This window comes from Centropristis striata, chromosome 23 (assembly GCF_030273125.1).
Source record: "Centropristis striata isolate RG_2023a ecotype Rhode Island chromosome 23, C.striata_1.0, whole genome shotgun sequence".
NCBI lineage: Eukaryota > Metazoa > Chordata > Actinopteri > Perciformes > Serranidae > Centropristis > Centropristis striata.
In genome coordinates this window covers 3821781-3839585 of record NC_081539.1, presented here as the reverse complement: position 1 = coordinate 3839585, position 17805 = coordinate 3821781, and the positions used below count along the sequence as shown (strand labels likewise).

The window sequence follows — 17805 nt, the reverse complement described above, 5'->3', positions numbered from 1 at the left end:
ATGGATTTGTTTAATACAATACCAACCTTGGTAGTTAAGTCATATTTTTCACCGCTTTTTCCATGTTTAAGATCCTTTTATTTATTTATTCCACAGCAGGAACATTAGCAGTATTACAGCTAATGGTACAGTGCAAGAACAAGAAGCTTCAGCAAATAAAAGTTAGATAAAGTTAGGTAAAAAAAATGAACTAGATTAACAGTTGAATTCACATAATTGCAAAAGCGAAATATTGATATGCTGAAGTTTAGTTTGCTTTGTGCAGAGTTGATTTTCAACAGTTCTCTTCACCAAGAGGCTGATTTTTTTTTGTGTGTCGCGTTTGTGGTTTGTTAAACTTATCAACTTTAGTCACCGTGACATCACCTTAACCCAAATCATACGATTCTTTATCTTCTATTTTCTTCTAAATGGGGCCATTATTTACACTATTAACATCAGATTGTCTTGAAGAAGATTTTTTACTAGTGATTGAGACCATAGTGTTGTCCTGAAAAAAATGTCTGAGGTAATAAATCAAGTGAGATTTTTCTCTTTTTGCACTGAAATGAATGGACAGAAATGCTTTTGCACCCAAACTTAGCGCCCCCTGCTGGAATTTTCGTTAGAATGCAACTTAAGGCACTTCCTGGTTTGCCTCCCTGCTCAGACCAGGAGGTTGCCGCCTGGTTACTTCCCACAAATAGTTTTGCAAAAAACCCTAAATAGAACGAACTATTTTTACACATAATCTTGTTGCCGATGGTTACCTTCAATAAACACAGGACAGCAAGCTTCAGATTGGCGTTTCTCAGCCTGGAGCGTTAGCATTAGCCGTTAGTGTTAGCATGCGTTAGCATTTCTGATTTTCAGTTGATGTGGTTCTTAAAGCAAATTCAACATTGTTCTGAGCATAAGTTACTTAAATACCAAAGCTTGATTTATGTTGAATTTACTAACACAAACACAGACACAAAACTCTTATTTTGTAAAATATTTATTACTTCAACATGTCACCAAATAATTAATTAATCAACAATCTGTAAAAAGAATAAAATTGCTAAAAATAAAAAAAAATAATAGCATCATATACAAATATGTTAATTTCATTTTAACACAATAAGTTAAGAATCAGATACAAAAATAATATATACTTGGTCTTGATTAACCCATAAAGTGTTGCTTTCACCAGTTTAAAAAATAAAAAACACCTCACCATGACAGCCGTTTCAAGTTAGAAAACACCCTATAAAATAGAATAAATAAATCAGTTTGTACTAGTGTGTCCATCTAGAGTCATCAGAGGTACCAATCAACATATAAAAGAGGAGGAATGATATATTACAGCGTCAGCAGTGTGATAGTGTGTCCAGCAGCGGAGTGTTCAAACAGTGTTTTCCTAAAGTCTCTTTTTCTGCAGCTTGAAATGATCAAAAGAAGAAAGAAAAGGACAGTTTCACAGAAACTAAAAGAAGGTTTGATTCCAGTGTTTGACAGATTAGAGGACGTTCTCAACAGGAACTCCGTCTTTTCCACTTTTGAGAGCGTTCTTCCTGCGCTTGCAGCAGACCACCGTCACCACGACGACCAGGCCGATGAGCAGCAGGATGAGGAAGATGGCCGACGCGATCACACCCACAGAATACACTGAGGGAGACGAAACAGGACAAGTTTACATTATAGGAGCTTAGTTCACAATGAAATACTAAAACCATGTGCAGATGGAACTAGGGACATTAGTTAGACTATTTACATTGCAGCACACATAGAGCAGGGGTCTCAAACTTGCGGCCCGTGGGCCAATTGTGGCCCTCGTGATGATATTTTGTGGCCCCCACCTTGATATGAAAGTTTAATGTGAGTTTTATATGAGTGTTTTTAGTCATTTTGTGTCTTTTTTAGTAATTTAGTGTCTTTTTTTTAAATAATTTGGGGTCTTTTTTAGTAATTTTGTGTATTTTTTGGGTCACTTTGTGTCTTTTTTTAGTAATTTGTGTCTATTTTTGGTCATTTTGTTTCTTTTTGGGTCATTTTGTGTCTTTTTTTAAATAATTTTTTGTCTTTTTAATAATAATAATTTTGTGTCTTTTTTAATAATTTTGTGTCTTTATAATAATTTAGTTTGATAGAGCCTCCAGCAGCCCCCAGGTAATTTGAGTTTGATACCCCTGACATAGCCTGTAAAAATAAATCTGATAAATCATTAAGGTCTACTCATAAGAGTCCACATTTACTTTCCTGTGTTTTTAGTAATTTTGTGTCTTTTTTTAAATAATTTGGGGTCTTTTTTGGTCATTTTGTGTCTTTTTTTTAAGTAATTTAGTTTTTTTCTGTCATTTTGTGTCTTTTAAAAAAAATAATTTTGTGTCTTTTTTTGTCATTTTGTCTTTTTAAAGTAATTTAGTGGGTTTTTTTCAGTCATTTTATGTATTTTTGTGTCTTTTTTTGGTCATTTTGTGTCTTTTTTTGGAATTTTGTGTTGTTTTTTTGTAATTTTGATACTGCCTCAAGGTTATTTCAGTTTGAGACCCCTGACACAGCCAGTAAAAGTAAAATAAATCTTATCTAATTAAGGACTACTTTTGGTAATTTTGTGTCTTTTTAATAATTTTGTGTCTCTTTTTGTGGTCATTTTGTCTCTTTTTTTGGGTCATTTTGTATCTTTTTTAATAATTTCGTGTCTTTTTTGGTAATTCTGTGGTTTTTTGTGGTCATTTTGTGTCTTGTTTTGGTCATTTTGATACTGCCTCCAGTGGCCCCCAGGTAATTAGAGTTTGAGACCCCTATTGTAGGATAACTACAATAACACATTGCTTCCACAAGAGGGTGCTGTTGGATTTCTAAAAAAGACATTGTGTCGTGTGTCTGGTTGCTGAAAGGAGAAACAAGGATTCACTGATCCATCACACTCAAAGGTGAGAAAATGAATTGTTAAATCTGCTGCTATATGTGATGTGTAGCATTTTAAGGCACCCTAGAACTGTTATGCTAATGTTTTAGCTAGGAGGGTCTGTCACATGTCAGCCTGATCATTCCTCAATTGCCTCAATTCCTTAAAAAAAAAAAAAAGAAGATAAAAATGAAAACCACCACGCAATAGTACACAAAATTAGGAAAGTAGATGTGTATGAGAAGACCTTAATGATTTATCAGATTTATTTTTACTTTTACTGGCAATGTCAGGGGTCTCAAACTGAAATTACCTGGGGGCCACTGGAGGCAGTATCAAATTATAAAAAATTACAAAAAAAGACACAAAATGACAGAAAAAGAACGACATTACTTAAAAAAGAAACAAAATGACCAAAAAAATACTTTAAAAAAAGACACAAAATGACAGAAAAAAACTAAATTACTTTAAAAAGACACAAAATTACAAAAAAAAAGACACAAAAATTCATAAAAAAAGACAAAAAATTACTAAAAAAAAGACAAAATTATTAAAAGACACAAAATGACCCAAAATGACACAACACAATAAGTTAAAAAAAGACAAAATTACTAAAAAAAGACACAAAATGACCAAAAAATTAAAAAAAAAAGACAAAAAATTACTTTAAAAAAAGACACAAAATTATTAAAAGACACAAAATGAAACAAAATGACACAACACAATAAGTTAAAAAAGACAAAATTACTAAAAAAAGAGACACAAAATGACATATATATACATATATATTTAGAAAAATAGTAGAATATAGAGAAACGTTCCGCGATGCAAAAATAAGTGTGATTAAAATGCGTCAATTTTTTTAACGCGTTCATTTTTGTGTCATTAATTAATCTTAATTAACGCGTTAAAGTCCCGGCCCTAATATTTTTTATTGCTAACAAACAGCGTGAAGGACAGGGACGTTCTTTTAATTATCCTGTCAGCTGGTGTGTCAGTTCTGTGTTTTACTGTGTTTTACTCGTGTCGGGACAGGTAAGTGAACGCCCCGTGCACATTTTTCCCGCCTGCAGCCTGTAAATGAGGACGGCTCACCTTCGAAGATGGACGGGTTGTCCTGAGTGGAGCACTGGGGTTGACTCAGCTCTCCCAGTTGCTTGTCCTGGCTGCGACTGGGAATATAAGCCTGGATGATGAAGCAGTAGCTCTCTCCAGGGTCCAGCCCCGTCACCTCCACCACGTTGCTCTTAGAGAAGGACACTTTCTGCAGACACACAGAAGCTTCGTCAGACATTTTCTTTATGTTCACTTATGCAATATTCTTTTGTTGTTGTTGTTGTGGTATTTTAAATGTACATATTCGAAATAAAGATTTCAATCAATCAATTAATCAGTCGTAGAACTTCAATGTTCCATGCATAAGCACACCGCAAGTTCTACAGTTGAGAAAAAGTAGTGCCAAATGAAACCGTAACTGTGGAAAGTAACAAACATTTCTGTAACCTATTGTAAATACAGCGTGCACATGAACGGGTATAACATTTTTGCCTTTGTTTAGGTGGTTCAGATAAGTTTTGTCAGTTCTGGTCTGCAGCAATACATTCATTTGTTTCCTGCCTGGAACGTCTAGTTCTCCAAACTGGGAACACGTGGACCATTATCTACTGCAGGTAAAAAACATCCCACTGTTGGTAAGTAGTACCTCGTACAAAAATCTGAACTATCCCTTTAATCTTTCCTCCAAGGTTAGTCAGCGGAGTGTGCTTCAGAGAGAGTTGGGACATATCTACACTACAGACCAAAAGTTTGGAAACAAGATCAAATTTGTACAAAAAAAAGATCATAGTTTTATTGCTATACTTTGCAACAAAATAAAGGTGATTATTATATAAAGAGTCACTTATTAGAACACATTTTTACTATAATTATCAGCTCTTTGGGCTTTTTATTGCTGAGACTTTGTGTATAAATCTGAACTCTTGTTTCTTTCCTCAGCTTTCCTTTCCTGCTTCATTCTAACCATTTCTGTGGTAGTTTGTCAGAGATATGAACACAGTTGAGATTTATTGGGATTTTTCTATCCAAACTCTCAAAAGCCAAACAGCTATAGTGAATAATACAAACTGTGATTTATTTTTTACTTTTGCACTGAAGTTGTGACTCTTCCAAATCTTCTCAACCCTAAAACTAAGCCCTTCTTTTCTTTTCTTAACATTTATTCAGCAATCGTCTGCTAACATCAATGTTTACCTAAAGGTCAATGGAGGAAAATGATTAAATTCAATAAAGGTAAAGTATGATCATGCAGTAAACACATCCAACAATGTAAAGAAGACATGCTGGTTTTTAAGAAAGCCATAGTGAACAGAGAATTTAACTTGCTTCCAAACTTTTGGCCTGTAGTGTATTCTATTGAAAACTGTACAAGGACAGTATATTTTATGTTCAAACTGATAAAATTTTGTTTTTCTCTGAATTCAGAATTGAACTGACTCTGTTTTTATTATAGAGCATCTTAACTTTTTTCTGAATCTGAGTTGTATTTTGCATTGATGTAATCATCCGTTACCTTGCCGGTGCTCTTATTTCTCCAGTAGGTGACTTTGTACTGCAGCTGATCGGAGAAGACGTCTCTGATGTTCAGCTGGCGGCCATCTTGAAACACGGCGGTGAGCGGGTCGGTCACATACAGGGTGGTCTTCTTCTTGTTCTCACTCACCTCCAGCTTGAAGTCCGGCCGGCCGATATTAGCTGTAGAGGAGAGAAGTGGAGGCTGTTTACTGCATGTGAAGTAGTCTGCTCTTTAGAAAGGAACAGTCGGACGACATCACAGCCAAAAGAGCATTTAACTAACCATCTCTGTTTATTAAAACGAGGGAGTTATTTCCACAGTTCTGTCCCTCTGCTTTATAAACATGAAGAGAAATTATAACAATGTCAGAAAGGTTCAGAAACACGAGCAGTCACATAAACATACACACTCTAGTTAGTATGACTTCGAAACATGAGCTTTTTCAGCATAAAAAATAAGAAATAAGTTACTTATACTCAATAAAATCGAGGTAACAATGTGCATGGACTTTTCTGAGTAGAAAGAAAGTAAAATAAAGGAGTTATAGCAACTTAAATAGAGTCATTTGACCACTTGAGTTGGTTCAACATAATTAAACTTGTAGCTTGTTGTCAAATTACACAAAGAGAAATAAAAATAGATGATCATAGACTCAAAACAACCATAAAGAGACTCAAAATGACCACAAAGAGATACAAAACCACCACGAAAAGACTCAAAATAGCCAAAAACAGACTCAAAACCACCATAAAGAGACTCAAAACCACCATAAAGAGACTCAAAATGACCATAAAGAGACTCAAAACAACCATAAAGAGACTCAAAATGAACACAAAGAGACTCAAAATGACCATAAAGAGACTCAAAATGACCACAAAGAGACTCAAAATGACCATAAAGAAATGCAAAACGACAACAAAGACATACAAAACCACCACGAAAAGACTCAAAATAGCCAAAAACTGACTCAAAACCACCATAAATGTTACATGTCCATTGTTTTATTAAGTTGATAACTTATTTCAAAAAGTTGATCCAAATTATAAATGAAGAAAGACGTCTTAACTCAGAAAGTTCTGCCTTCACTTAACAAGGAAAAGTATTAAGGTAATGAAACTTAATATTGTATCACAATATGTCTGACTTAAGTGAAATAAGTTACTTATACTCAATAAAATTGAGGTAACATGGACTTTTCTGAGTAGAAAGAAAGTAAAATAAAGGAGTTATAGCAACTTAAATAGAGTCATTTGACCACTTGAGTTGGTTCAACATAATTAAACTTGTAGCTTGTTGTCAAATTACACAAAGAGAAATAAAAATAGATGATCATAGACTCAAAACAACCACAAAGAGACTCAAAACCACCTTGAAAAGACTCAAAATAGCCAAAAAGAAACTCAAAACCACCATAAATGTTACATGTCCATTGTTTTATTAAGTTGATCCAAATTATAAATGAAGAAAGATGTCTTAACTCAGAAATATATTGATTTTGGATAAGCATTTCTGCCTTCACTTAACAAGGAAATAAGCACTACTAATAATCAATAATTTTGAGGTTATTGAGGGAAAACTCTTAGTTAATGTCTTACTGGTTGTATAATAAGGCCATGCAGAATAAGGCATTAATAGCTACTTAATGACTAATTAAGAGACAATATGTTACTTATTAACATGCTAATAAGCAACTAATTAATGTTGAATACGTGTTCCTTAATATAAAGTGTTACCGCAAATGGATATAATCTTTTTTTTTGGTCAGCAGGTTCAATAAACACTCAAACACTGCAAACACTGGCAATTATGTCATGCTTCAGGCTTTACAGGGTTAGTTTTTTCTGTCGAGTCATTAGAGTTCCAGTTTCCCTGTTTCCGAGCTTTGCTGTGCACTTCAGGCTTATTTACAGGAAGCTGCTGCTGAGTATGTTCTGGAACCACATCACTATTTTTCCTGGCCTTGCTCGCCTTATTTTGCACGCCAAAGTCACTGTGATCACGCCATTTTTCTTTCTTCCAACATTACTCAGCGGGCATATCAGGGGAGTGAGCTACAGTCAACACTGACCACTTCAATCTGTCTCTGTGAGTGATAAATGAACTTTATTATACACTGAAACTTAGATATCATTTGTTAAAAGGCCGGTCAGGGGTTGGATGTACACTACAGGACAAAAGTTTGGAAGCAAAGACAATATAGGCCAAAAATCCTCAATTTTCTGTTCACAATGAAAATACAAGTATGAATTCTTTGGATTTTTGGATGCATTTATTGCATGATCAGACTTTATTGAATTGAACCATTTAAATGGTAAATAAAAAAAGGTGAAATATAACGTACATTTCAGAATTATACAAGTAGGCCTTTTTCAGGGAACAAGAAATGGGTTAACAACTTAACTCTATGGAGTCTTGGGCTATTTTGTCCATTTTTGAATTCTTTTCATGTCTTTGTAAGTCATTTTGTGTCTTTTTTGTCATTTTGTGTCATTTTTTAGTCATTTTGTGTCTTTTGGTGTCTTTTTTGTCATTTTGTGTCTTTTTTTAGTCATTTTGTGTCTTTTTTTTAGTCATTTTGTTTCTTTTTGAGTCTTTTTTAGTCATTTTGTGTCTTTTTTAGTCATTTTGTTTCTTTTAGTCTCTTTTTTTTACTCATTTTGTGTCTTTTTTGGTCATTTTGTGTCTTTTTTTAGTCATCTTGTCTTTTCGTATCTTTTTTTTGTCGTTTTGTGTCTTTTTTTGGTCATTTTGTGTCTTTGGTGCAAATGTGTCAACTTGAATCTTTTTTTTTACTTTCAAAACACTATCATGCTCAATAAAGAATTTTAATGTTGCAAATGTGCATTAATTTCAGAGTACACTGAGACATTAAACTGCATCATTTTCAATTCAATTCTGGAAAAGTTGGTGTGTTCTAAAACTTTTGACCAGTAGTGTATACATTGATGTTAGCAGACCATTGCTAAATAAATGTTAATAAAAGAAAAGAAGGGCTTAGTTTTAGGGTTGAGAAGATTTGGAAGAGTCACAACTTCAGTTCAAAAGTAAAAAAACAAATTAACGTCATGTAAAACCAAAGATATGATCGTTTTAATTTGATAGTACAAAAATATTTATTCAAGTGTAAAAGTAGGATGGGACGAGGCAGGCGTTGCATTCTGTAAAAATGGGAAAAAAGGGCTCTAATCATCTAACACTGTTCCTATAAATAAACATGTTTTTATGGTAATTTTTTTAGTTTTATTACATTTGAATTTTACCTTTATATGTTCATATTTGCAACCTATGTTTTACATTTTTCAGGTCTAAAACAGTTCATTGAGCATATTTGTGGTTTTTATGTCATAAATAGTAACATTTTTATCTCAGATTTCATGATTTCTGTGCATTTTTAGGCTCAATATGTTAATAAAGTGGGTTAAAGTGAAAAAAATAATTGTCAGATCATGTTGAAGTTCTGCTGAGAAAATACCAAATACCAAACATGAGTATAGTAAATATTATGTGGTATATAAACGGCAAAAAGGCTCAGAAATATAAACGAATGCCTCGTATATGCCGTGCTGTTGTTAAAGCCAGAGGAGGCTGTAAAGTCTAAGCAAGAAAAAACAGAAAATTATCGTAAAAATGTGTTCTGATAAGCGACTCTTTATAAAATAATCATGTCTATTTTGTTGCAAAGTATACCAATGAAACTATGAACTTTTTTGTACAAATTTGATCTTTCTTCCAAACATTTGGCCTGTAGTGTAGATTCAGTACTTTCCTGAGAAATTAGACAATGTAAGCTGTTGTTGTTGTACGATAAAAAGGTCATCTTCTCACACCTTGGGTCCAGTTTTCTTTTATCCTGTTTATAGGCATAACACACTGACTCATACTTCTAAATCCTGGAAAGGATTTCCCGTCAGAATTAAATAGGCATATGTTGAGTTAATCTGTTTAGCTGTCTGAACTGCATGGTAACACAGCCTCTTGGCAACTTAATCTCTATTAGTAATACACCTAGTCATGTCAAATAAGGTGCGCCAATCTCGTCCAGACGGTAGTCCTGGTGTTGTGTCTCATGTCTGACTTGTACCTGGTAATTCTTTTTCCCATCATTGTCTGACCGAATACACTAAACCTTCCCGTATGGGGCTGTATATCAACAGGAAACTTCTCTGTTGTTTGCATTGTGTCACTCCTATTTTCTTAAGGACTCAAACACTGCACTGGAATAATCATCAGTTAATGATAATGTCCATCTCTAGACTCTGGCTCATTGGTCCCACCAAATAGCTGTTCCAACTCCTGTTATGACTCTTCCATCAGGCTCCTGTTCCTGTTTTGGATTAACTTTCCCTGAGTGAATACTTCACAAGGTAGATAAGGTTTGTCTGTTTCACCCTTGATTTCCTGAGCATCAACAACGCCGTGTAATGTACCTAATGTATCTGCCAGCCAGCCAGCCAGCCAGCCAGCCAGCCAGCTCACCAACCAACCAACCAGCCAACCAACCAACCAGCCACCCAACCAACCAACCAACCAACCAACCAACCAGCAATTCAACCAACCAGCCAGCCAGCCAACCAACCAACCAACCAACCAACCAACCAACCAACCAGCCAGCCATTCAACCAACCAGCCAGCCAACCAACCAACCAACCAACCAACCAACCAACCAACCAACCAACCAACCAACCAACCAACCAACCAGCCAACCAACCAACCAACCAACCAACCAACCAGCCAACCAACCAACCAGCCAACCAACCAACCAACCAACCAACCAACCAACCAACCAACCAATCAGCCAGCCATTCAACCAACCAGCCAGCCAGCTAGCCAACCAACCAGACTGCCAACCAACCAACCAACCAACCAACCAACCAACAAGCCAGCCAACCAACCAGCCAACCAACCAAATAACCAACCCACCCACCCACCAACCAACCAGTAAAATGTATCACTTTACTTAAAATGTTTTAAAAAGGCCATGTTTAGGTAATTAGTAATGATTTTGATGTTGCTTGTTTTGTGGTGCTCAGCTGCTGGTTCACAGTTAATCAGGAATGAGTCTAAAGAAAGTAGTCAGTATGAATAACTCACAGATGAAGCAGTCATCATAATTTATGACATTAATGAAGGAACTTGAAGTCTGTTCTGTAGTATCTCAGAGTTACATAGCACAAGAATTGTTAGGAAAGTACCTATTAGTAATGTTTTAGCAATTATCAAGTCATTTCTGATTCACACCTCACTAGTTTCTCAGTTAACTAATCAAAACATTTGAAGAGGAGTTTTTTTTTAACCTTATGATACACATTATTGTACCACTACAGATGTGCAGCTGTCGAATTTACATTTTTTCATTTGCTGTGAAAAAATGCGATGAGTCAAACTTGAATCACACTTTCAGGAGAAATCACAAGAAGTCCAAGCCGACCAATCACAGGTCACCATGTGGTAAATCTACCATATATACGCTATACGTCCAGATTCAACACAGTAAGTCAAAGCTAAAGTAGAAAGTGGCTCTGTGAACTGTGATGGATGTTTATCACTGATTAGATTATTATTTTGCTGTTCACCTTTACTGTTTCTTCAACCTTTCAGAATTGTTTTTTAGTGATATCACCTTGTTTCCTGAGCTCAAAAATTGATGAATGATGTGTCTGAAACTGTGTCTGAACAGTTTGTATGTCTGTGCCACAGGTAAAATGTTATCTCTAAGGTAGTAGAATAACAAGAACCTACTGTCTTTGTAGGGGCAGAACCGTGGAGAGCTGGTGTAAGGGAACTCGATGAGGTCCGAGCTGGCCCCCCGTGGGGGTTCAGACAGGACGTCAGCTGTGTAGCAGGCATTCACGTCTGTTAGAGAGCTGGACAGATCACAGACCACCATCGAGGACCGGATACAGTGAGGGTTCCTCTGTTTGTCCCCTCCAACCCTATAAATAGTTAAAGGCAGACAGTCAGGAATGAATGAACACTGACACGTTACGTCAATGAGAGAATAAACAAGGACATGTAAAGACACAGACATGACGTCAGAATACAATAATTAATATGTTCTGGTTTTGTTCAAAACTAGACCATTTCTGGCAGTCAATATTTAAAACTTTTTCGGGTGTTGCTTGTTGTTATCATAACTAATTTTTCCTTTTCAATACAACAAAGATTTGTGCAAAAAGTCATTTTAACCTAAAATATTGAGTCAAATAGCAAGATTCATTTGAGCTAACTCCATTTTTTTGTTGTCTTGACATAAAATTATTTCGCAGCATGGACACTCAAGTATTTAAGTTGAAACAACAAGTTGGGTTTTACAGTGTATAGAACCTTCTGCCATTACTGCCACATCTATCTATAAAGCAAGAAGCGTCTGTGTGTGTGTATGTGTGTGTGTTTCAAATGAGGTCCTCATGAGCCATGTTGATCTGTTTTTTAAAGAAGTCCCCACATAGCATGATGAAAACATTACTTCATCAATTCAGATATTTGAGGTTGTGTATAGCATAACAAAGCTCTGGTTAGTTTACCTGATTTTTTTCAGATTTCTGGGACCTTTAGAAAGGGTGGTCCCCACAGGTGATGATCATAAAGTCGGTCCCCATCACACATGGAGACGAGTATGTGTGTGTGTGTGTGTGTGTGTGTGTGTGTGTCTCTGACCGTTAGTCAGACTGACCTCAGATCTCGTATGTGTCTTGCTCATAGCATGAAGGTGTGCATCCTCGATTTTGAAGATTTTTTAATTCATTTTTCAAAATATCATTATTTACGTAGGACGTGTTTCCGACTCTGGATTTCCACCCTGACTCGTCTCATCTGTAAGTCTATTTAGCCTACCTATCTTTAGGAGTTTTAAAGTGGCTACAAGGTTTGATTTTCCAATAGTATTCTAATAGTTTCCTGCGAATATCAATGTTCAATGTGTATGTGCTGGATGGTGTGGTACCTTATGAAAAGTAAGTGTTTTATGGAGTTGCAGAAGTTGTTGTAGCGTGATTAGCATGCTAAGTGGAGATTTAGCTTTATTCACTTCTTATGTTGCATTACTATGTAATTCAGGGATGACATTCATGTTGCTTAGCGTAATGCCCATAATCATTTTTATATGAGATACTTACATGCAATATAGTATATCAGCTAATTGGGTTCATGCTATTGTACTTTTAGTGCAGCATACTGCATAATATGCTATCTCACCATTAGCATGCTAAGCGGAGATTGAAGCCCTTTCTTCTGCATCAGTTTGATCCATTGAAAACAGTAAAAACAAAACTTTATTAACCGACAGCTAAGCATAAAACGGACGGAAAGATAGTGTTTTTTAAGGTTACACTAGCAAGAGGCATTAGCATTAGCTACAAAATACAATCTTGTACTATATGAATACATACTTCCTACTGCACTAGTATTGTAAATATAGCGTGCACATGAACGGGTACAACAAGGTGGTAAAGATAAGTTTTGCCTGCAGCAATACATTCATTTGTTTCCTGCAGGTAAAATACATCCCACTGTTGGTAAGTAGTACCTCGTACAAAAATCTGAACTATCCCTTTAATCTTTCCTCCAAGGTTATTCAGCGGGCAGGTCAGGGGAGTGTGCTTCAGTCAACACGGACCACTTCAAACTGTCTTTGGAAGTAATAAATGAACTTCATGGATACGCTGTAACTAAGCTGGTATTTCTTATAAAAGGGCTGGGCAGGGTTTGGATGTAGAAATACTTACGGGAAGTACTCCACTGTATAGGAGTAATCAGCTGAGGGTTTGGGTTCCCACATCAGAATGGTTTTAAAGTTGGTGGATTGCCAGGTGACATTCTGTGCTGGGGGATAGGAGTCTGAAAATTAAACATATTGATATTAGATGTTAAAGGTCAGTTTTTCTCAGTGGCTTTGGTGCATTTCTCACATCACTATTTACATTTACACAACAGTTAATGCATTTCTCAAAACAATTAGTACAAACTGCAAAACCTAGTTGATAACCTGCAAAAAGCGTGCTCAAAATGGATCATATCTCATTCCTCTACAGCAGTAGTTCTCAACCTTTTTGAGTCGCAACCCCAAAATTTAACATGCATGTTGTCCGCGACCCCCAGCCAGAGACTCCTTGTAAAGCAATAACTTGATACTTTGGGATTTGTCAAAAAAGACACAAAATGACCCCAAAAAGACTCAAACTGACCACAAAATGACCAAAAATTACACAAAATTAAGCAAAAAATGACTCAAATTGACCACAAAATGACAAAAAATGAACAAAAGAAGACACAAAATGGCCCAAAAAAGACACAAAATGACCAAAAAAAGACACAAAATGACCAAAAAAAGACACAAAATGACCCAAAAAATACATGAAATGACCAAAAAGACTAAAACACATTAACACACAAGGTTGAGAATGGCTGCTCTAAAGCAAATATTCATGTCAATGAAAGTGTCATCAAGATGAAAAGTGCTGACACCATGTTTATGAACCAGATAGTCAAATGTCTCTGTCATGTTTTCATTATGACACTTTACTCTGGAAATGTTTTCAATGCTAAAAAGTCCTGAAAATGCTCCAGACAGACTTTATATTATTTACAGCCATTTGAAAACTACAGTAAAGTTACACATTACTGTATTTAGTGAGGTAACTGAGTACAACACACTGAATATGTACACTAAAAAAAAAGAGATTTTTTGGCCCTGTAATTATTATTTCAATCATCTATATAAATTCTACAAAGAAACACAAATTCAGTGCTTTTACTTTGAAATATCAGTTTTTCATGTGGTGCATTGCTTAGTGATTGTTTGTTATTATGTGTCCTCAGTTTTGTCTGTAAATTGAATCATTCGTTCCAAGTAATATTCACTAAGCAAGTTCATTGACTTAATTAGTTGATATTTCCAAGTAAAACGTAATTGAGGGACATCAGTGAATCTGCAATTTAGTTGTGTATTTTCATAAAAAAAAAATAAGTGGTTCTATTAAATAAATATTACTTAGAAACAGCCTGAGTAAAGATTACTTCCCTAGCTTTTTTTAAGTAAATGTCACTCCAATTTTTTTCAGTGTATGTTTCATATATTTACTGCATATGCTCTTTGCAATTTAATTTGTTAACAGCATTGTGCAAAAGGAGAAAAACATCCTTATTTACAACAAACATAAAGTCCCTTTGTGTAGAGCTGTGCACAACTGTGAACAATATTGCAGCACATGTTGTAACTGAACATACAACATAAATATTTCTGTAAATCATTGATGCACATCCAGACGTTCCTCTCTGTCTGGACACATAGTTTCACCTACATCACAGCAAATATTATCTCAATATTCAGCGAGGAAAATATCTCCTTGAGTGGTGAATCCACCCTCTGCAGTGAAAGTTGAGGTTCACCTGAAGAAATGATCCGGTTCCGGAGACTAATATTAATATAAACTCACTAAACCAAAGTGTTCAGACTTCATTAGGCTCCCATTTTGAGATGATCTTGATCATATAGTTAGTTTAACTATCACTTTTCATGCACATTTAGCATTTCTTATAATTCTGAGGCTGAGTCTAGTGTCCAAGTTTTGCCTGCACACAGGATTTAAAGGCTGTCAGACTATATCTGCCTCAATTATCATATTTTTCTACCAGGAATGGGCCTAAATACTGTAAATCTTTTGTCTACGGCTCTCACATGTGACAAAAACAGTGGACAGATACTGACTTTTTAGTTGAAAATGTCTCCGCAAAAACAGAAATGTGCAAGTTGGGTAACACTTTATATTAGGGAACACATTCAACATTAATTAGTTGCTTAATATCATGCAAATAAGTAACATATTGGCTCTTAATGAGTCATTATTAAGTAGTTATTAATGCCTTATTCTGCATGGCCTTATTATACAACCAGTAAGACATTAACTAAGAGTTTTCCCTCAATAACCTCAGAATTATTGCTTATTAATAGTAAGTAAGGAAGTTGTTGTATACGAGTTATGATCTTAATATGCTTTATGATATGGACTTTATATAGTCTTTATAAGTCTCTATGTGAACGAAACCATTGAAAACAGAATAATGCATTAATAACTACTTAATAATGACTAATTAAGAGCCAATATGTTACTTATTTGCATGCTAATAAGCAACTAATTAATGTTGAATATGTGTTGTAGGGCAGAATAATTTCAAGTTTGTTTGTTAATCATTTAATAGTTTCTTCAGCTGTGTTTGTTTGTTTGTTTGTTTGTTTGTTTGTTTGTTTGTTTTTGTCTTGGTTGTGTCTTTATGTAAAACACAACTCGTCTCTGTACTTTTAACTGTTTTATTTTTGGTTGACAATTAATAAAAAACAACCTTGGAAAGAACAAATAGAGGCTTCGAAGCGTGTTTAAAAATCACTACAAAATGTACCTGCAAAGTTTTTAGTCACTTCTTGATTTTACCATTAAAAAAAACACACACGCTGCAAAAAACATGACGCTTATAAAGTATTTTCTTCTTATACCTACCAATAGTATCTTAATTATATTGTTGTTTTGAGTATAATTGACCTACTGACCATAGCTTCATGTGCTAATTTAATTATGAGTTTTATTATTATTTGCTTATTTAACTTATCTTATGGTTTAAAGACTTATTTTAGGATTCAACTGTTGAATATGGTGAGTTTTTACCTAAAATATTGGCTCCAATTGAGAGTTTAAGTTGCATGTAGTTTTAATTCTATTTCAAAAGCATTTTCTACCATTAAAACATGCTCGTTTCAAGTATCTCTGGCTTATTTTAATGTTACTACAGTTGCTCAAAATAAGTATATTTGGATTTATTTCTAGACATTATTGTTTTTTCCAGTGCCTACATAGTATTTTTCACTTATCTAAAGAATTCTTAGAAAGAAAAATGTACTTACTGCACTGGCAGGTACTTTTACTTGTTTCAAGCATGTATTTGCTTTATTCTAGTTATTTATTTCTTGTTTGTAGTCAGTTGGTTTTTGCAGTGCACACTGTAAAAAGAAGGTGTCTAAAAACCAGATAAAACAGTAAATCTGAGGGAAATGACAGATAATTTCACTTGACAAGATTTCTAAAATTAAGATTATTAAATCTAGAAATAAGCATGTTCAACGCTTAAAATAAGAAATTAACTCTTAAAACAAGATAAATTATCTAACACTTCTAAATCTAAAGTTTTTTTTATCTTGGTAAGAAACTAATAATCATCAGGTCACTCTGCTCGGGCCAGTTCATCACTGCTGGCAGCTTTAATTTATCTTGTTTTAAGAGTTAATTTCTTATTTTAAGGGTTCAACATGCTTATTTCTACATTTAATAATCTTAATTAAAGAAATCTTGTCAAGGTAAATTATCTGTCCATGCAGCAAGATCATTTCCCTCAGATTTACTGTTTTTATCTTGTTTTTAGACACACCTTTTTACAGTGTACAGACTAAAAAACAAGAAATATATAACTAGAATAAAGCAAATACATGCTCGAAACAAGTAAAAGTATCTGCCAGTGCAGTAAGTACATTTTTTTTTATCTTGTTTTTAGTCACACCTTCTTGCAGTGTAGGTTAAATACCACAAAAACGTGCTCGTTTCAAGTATTTCTCTCTTATTATGTTACTACAATCGGGCTATTCAAGCAACAATTGCTCAAAATAAATATATTTGCATTTATTTCAAGACCCTTTTTGCAGTGCACACACACACAAACACTACTTTTCGTGTTTTACTTGCTCTAAATGTATAATTTCGCCATTTAAAAAACAATAATAATCTACTCCTACACTCCCCTTATGATCATAGAATCACAGCCGCTCAATGAGACTTTTACTACTGATGCTGGAAAAAACAGTCGGAGGAAATGATTCATAAAGAATAAAGAATCAAACCTTGTTTCATAGACAATAACTAAATAATTACCCACCTGAGGCAGCGTGTACAGACAGACAGGAGAAGAAACAGAAGAATAAAGCCGCTGTTAGTCTTCTTCCCTCCATGGTAATAATAATAATAATAATCCTGTGTGTGCAGCAGCAGATAATAAAGAGTGTTCAGCTCTTTGTAGCAGCAGCTTGTTACCGGAATGCTGCTGCGGCTCTAATAATCCTCAATCCCGCTTCAGTCTGACAACAGACCGCTACAATGTAAAAAAAACCCAGAGACATGTCCATATAAGGAGCGTCCGGCGGTGACGTCACCAGACTGTAACAGTTTATTCGTTCCTCTGCTGCTGAGGTCATGCAGTGTGTGCGGTGCGGTGTTCTCCTGGATTACAGCAGTTTAAACCACATGGAAAAACTATCAGTGTGTCTATACAGCGGTCTGTGGTGACGTCACATGTTAAAGAAGGTTTCCAGAGAAGGCCTGGTTGG

At 35.0% G+C, this 17805-nt stretch overlaps 1 protein-coding gene across 1 annotated transcript; it reads right to left on the bottom strand.

Moving 5' to 3' along the window:
- Positions 1 to 983: 983 nt before the first annotated feature.
- f3a (coagulation factor IIIa) lies at positions 984 to 17580 on the bottom strand. Its single transcript, XM_059327094.1, has 6 exons — positions 17358 to 17580; positions 13166 to 13277; positions 11181 to 11374; positions 5439 to 5620; positions 3965 to 4133; positions 984 to 1626 (listed from the first exon to the last, which is right to left on the bottom strand). The coding sequence occupies exons 1-6, from the start codon at positions 17428 to 17430 to the stop codon at positions 1478 to 1480; spliced, it is 879 nt and encodes a 292-aa protein (XP_059183077.1). The 5' UTR covers positions 17431 to 17580; the 3' UTR covers positions 984 to 1477.
- Positions 17581 to 17805: the final 225 nt, after the last annotated feature.

What these genes read in the sequence shown, in the direction of transcription:
- f3a (XM_059327094.1), bottom strand. Translation starts at nt 17,430, where the DNA reads ATGGAGGGAAGAAGACTAACAGCGGCTTTATTCTTCTGTTTCTTCTCC. An exon ending in TATACAGTGGAGTACTTCCC is followed by an intron (nt 11,375 to 13,165) that starts GTAAGTATTTCT and finishes AACTATTTATAG; the next exon opens with GGTTGGAGGGGACAAACAGA. An exon ending in CAACCCGTCCATCTTCGAAG is followed by an intron (nt 1,627 to 3,964) that starts GTGAGCCGTCCT and finishes CGTCTCCCTCAG; the next exon opens with TGTATTCTGTGGGTGTGATC.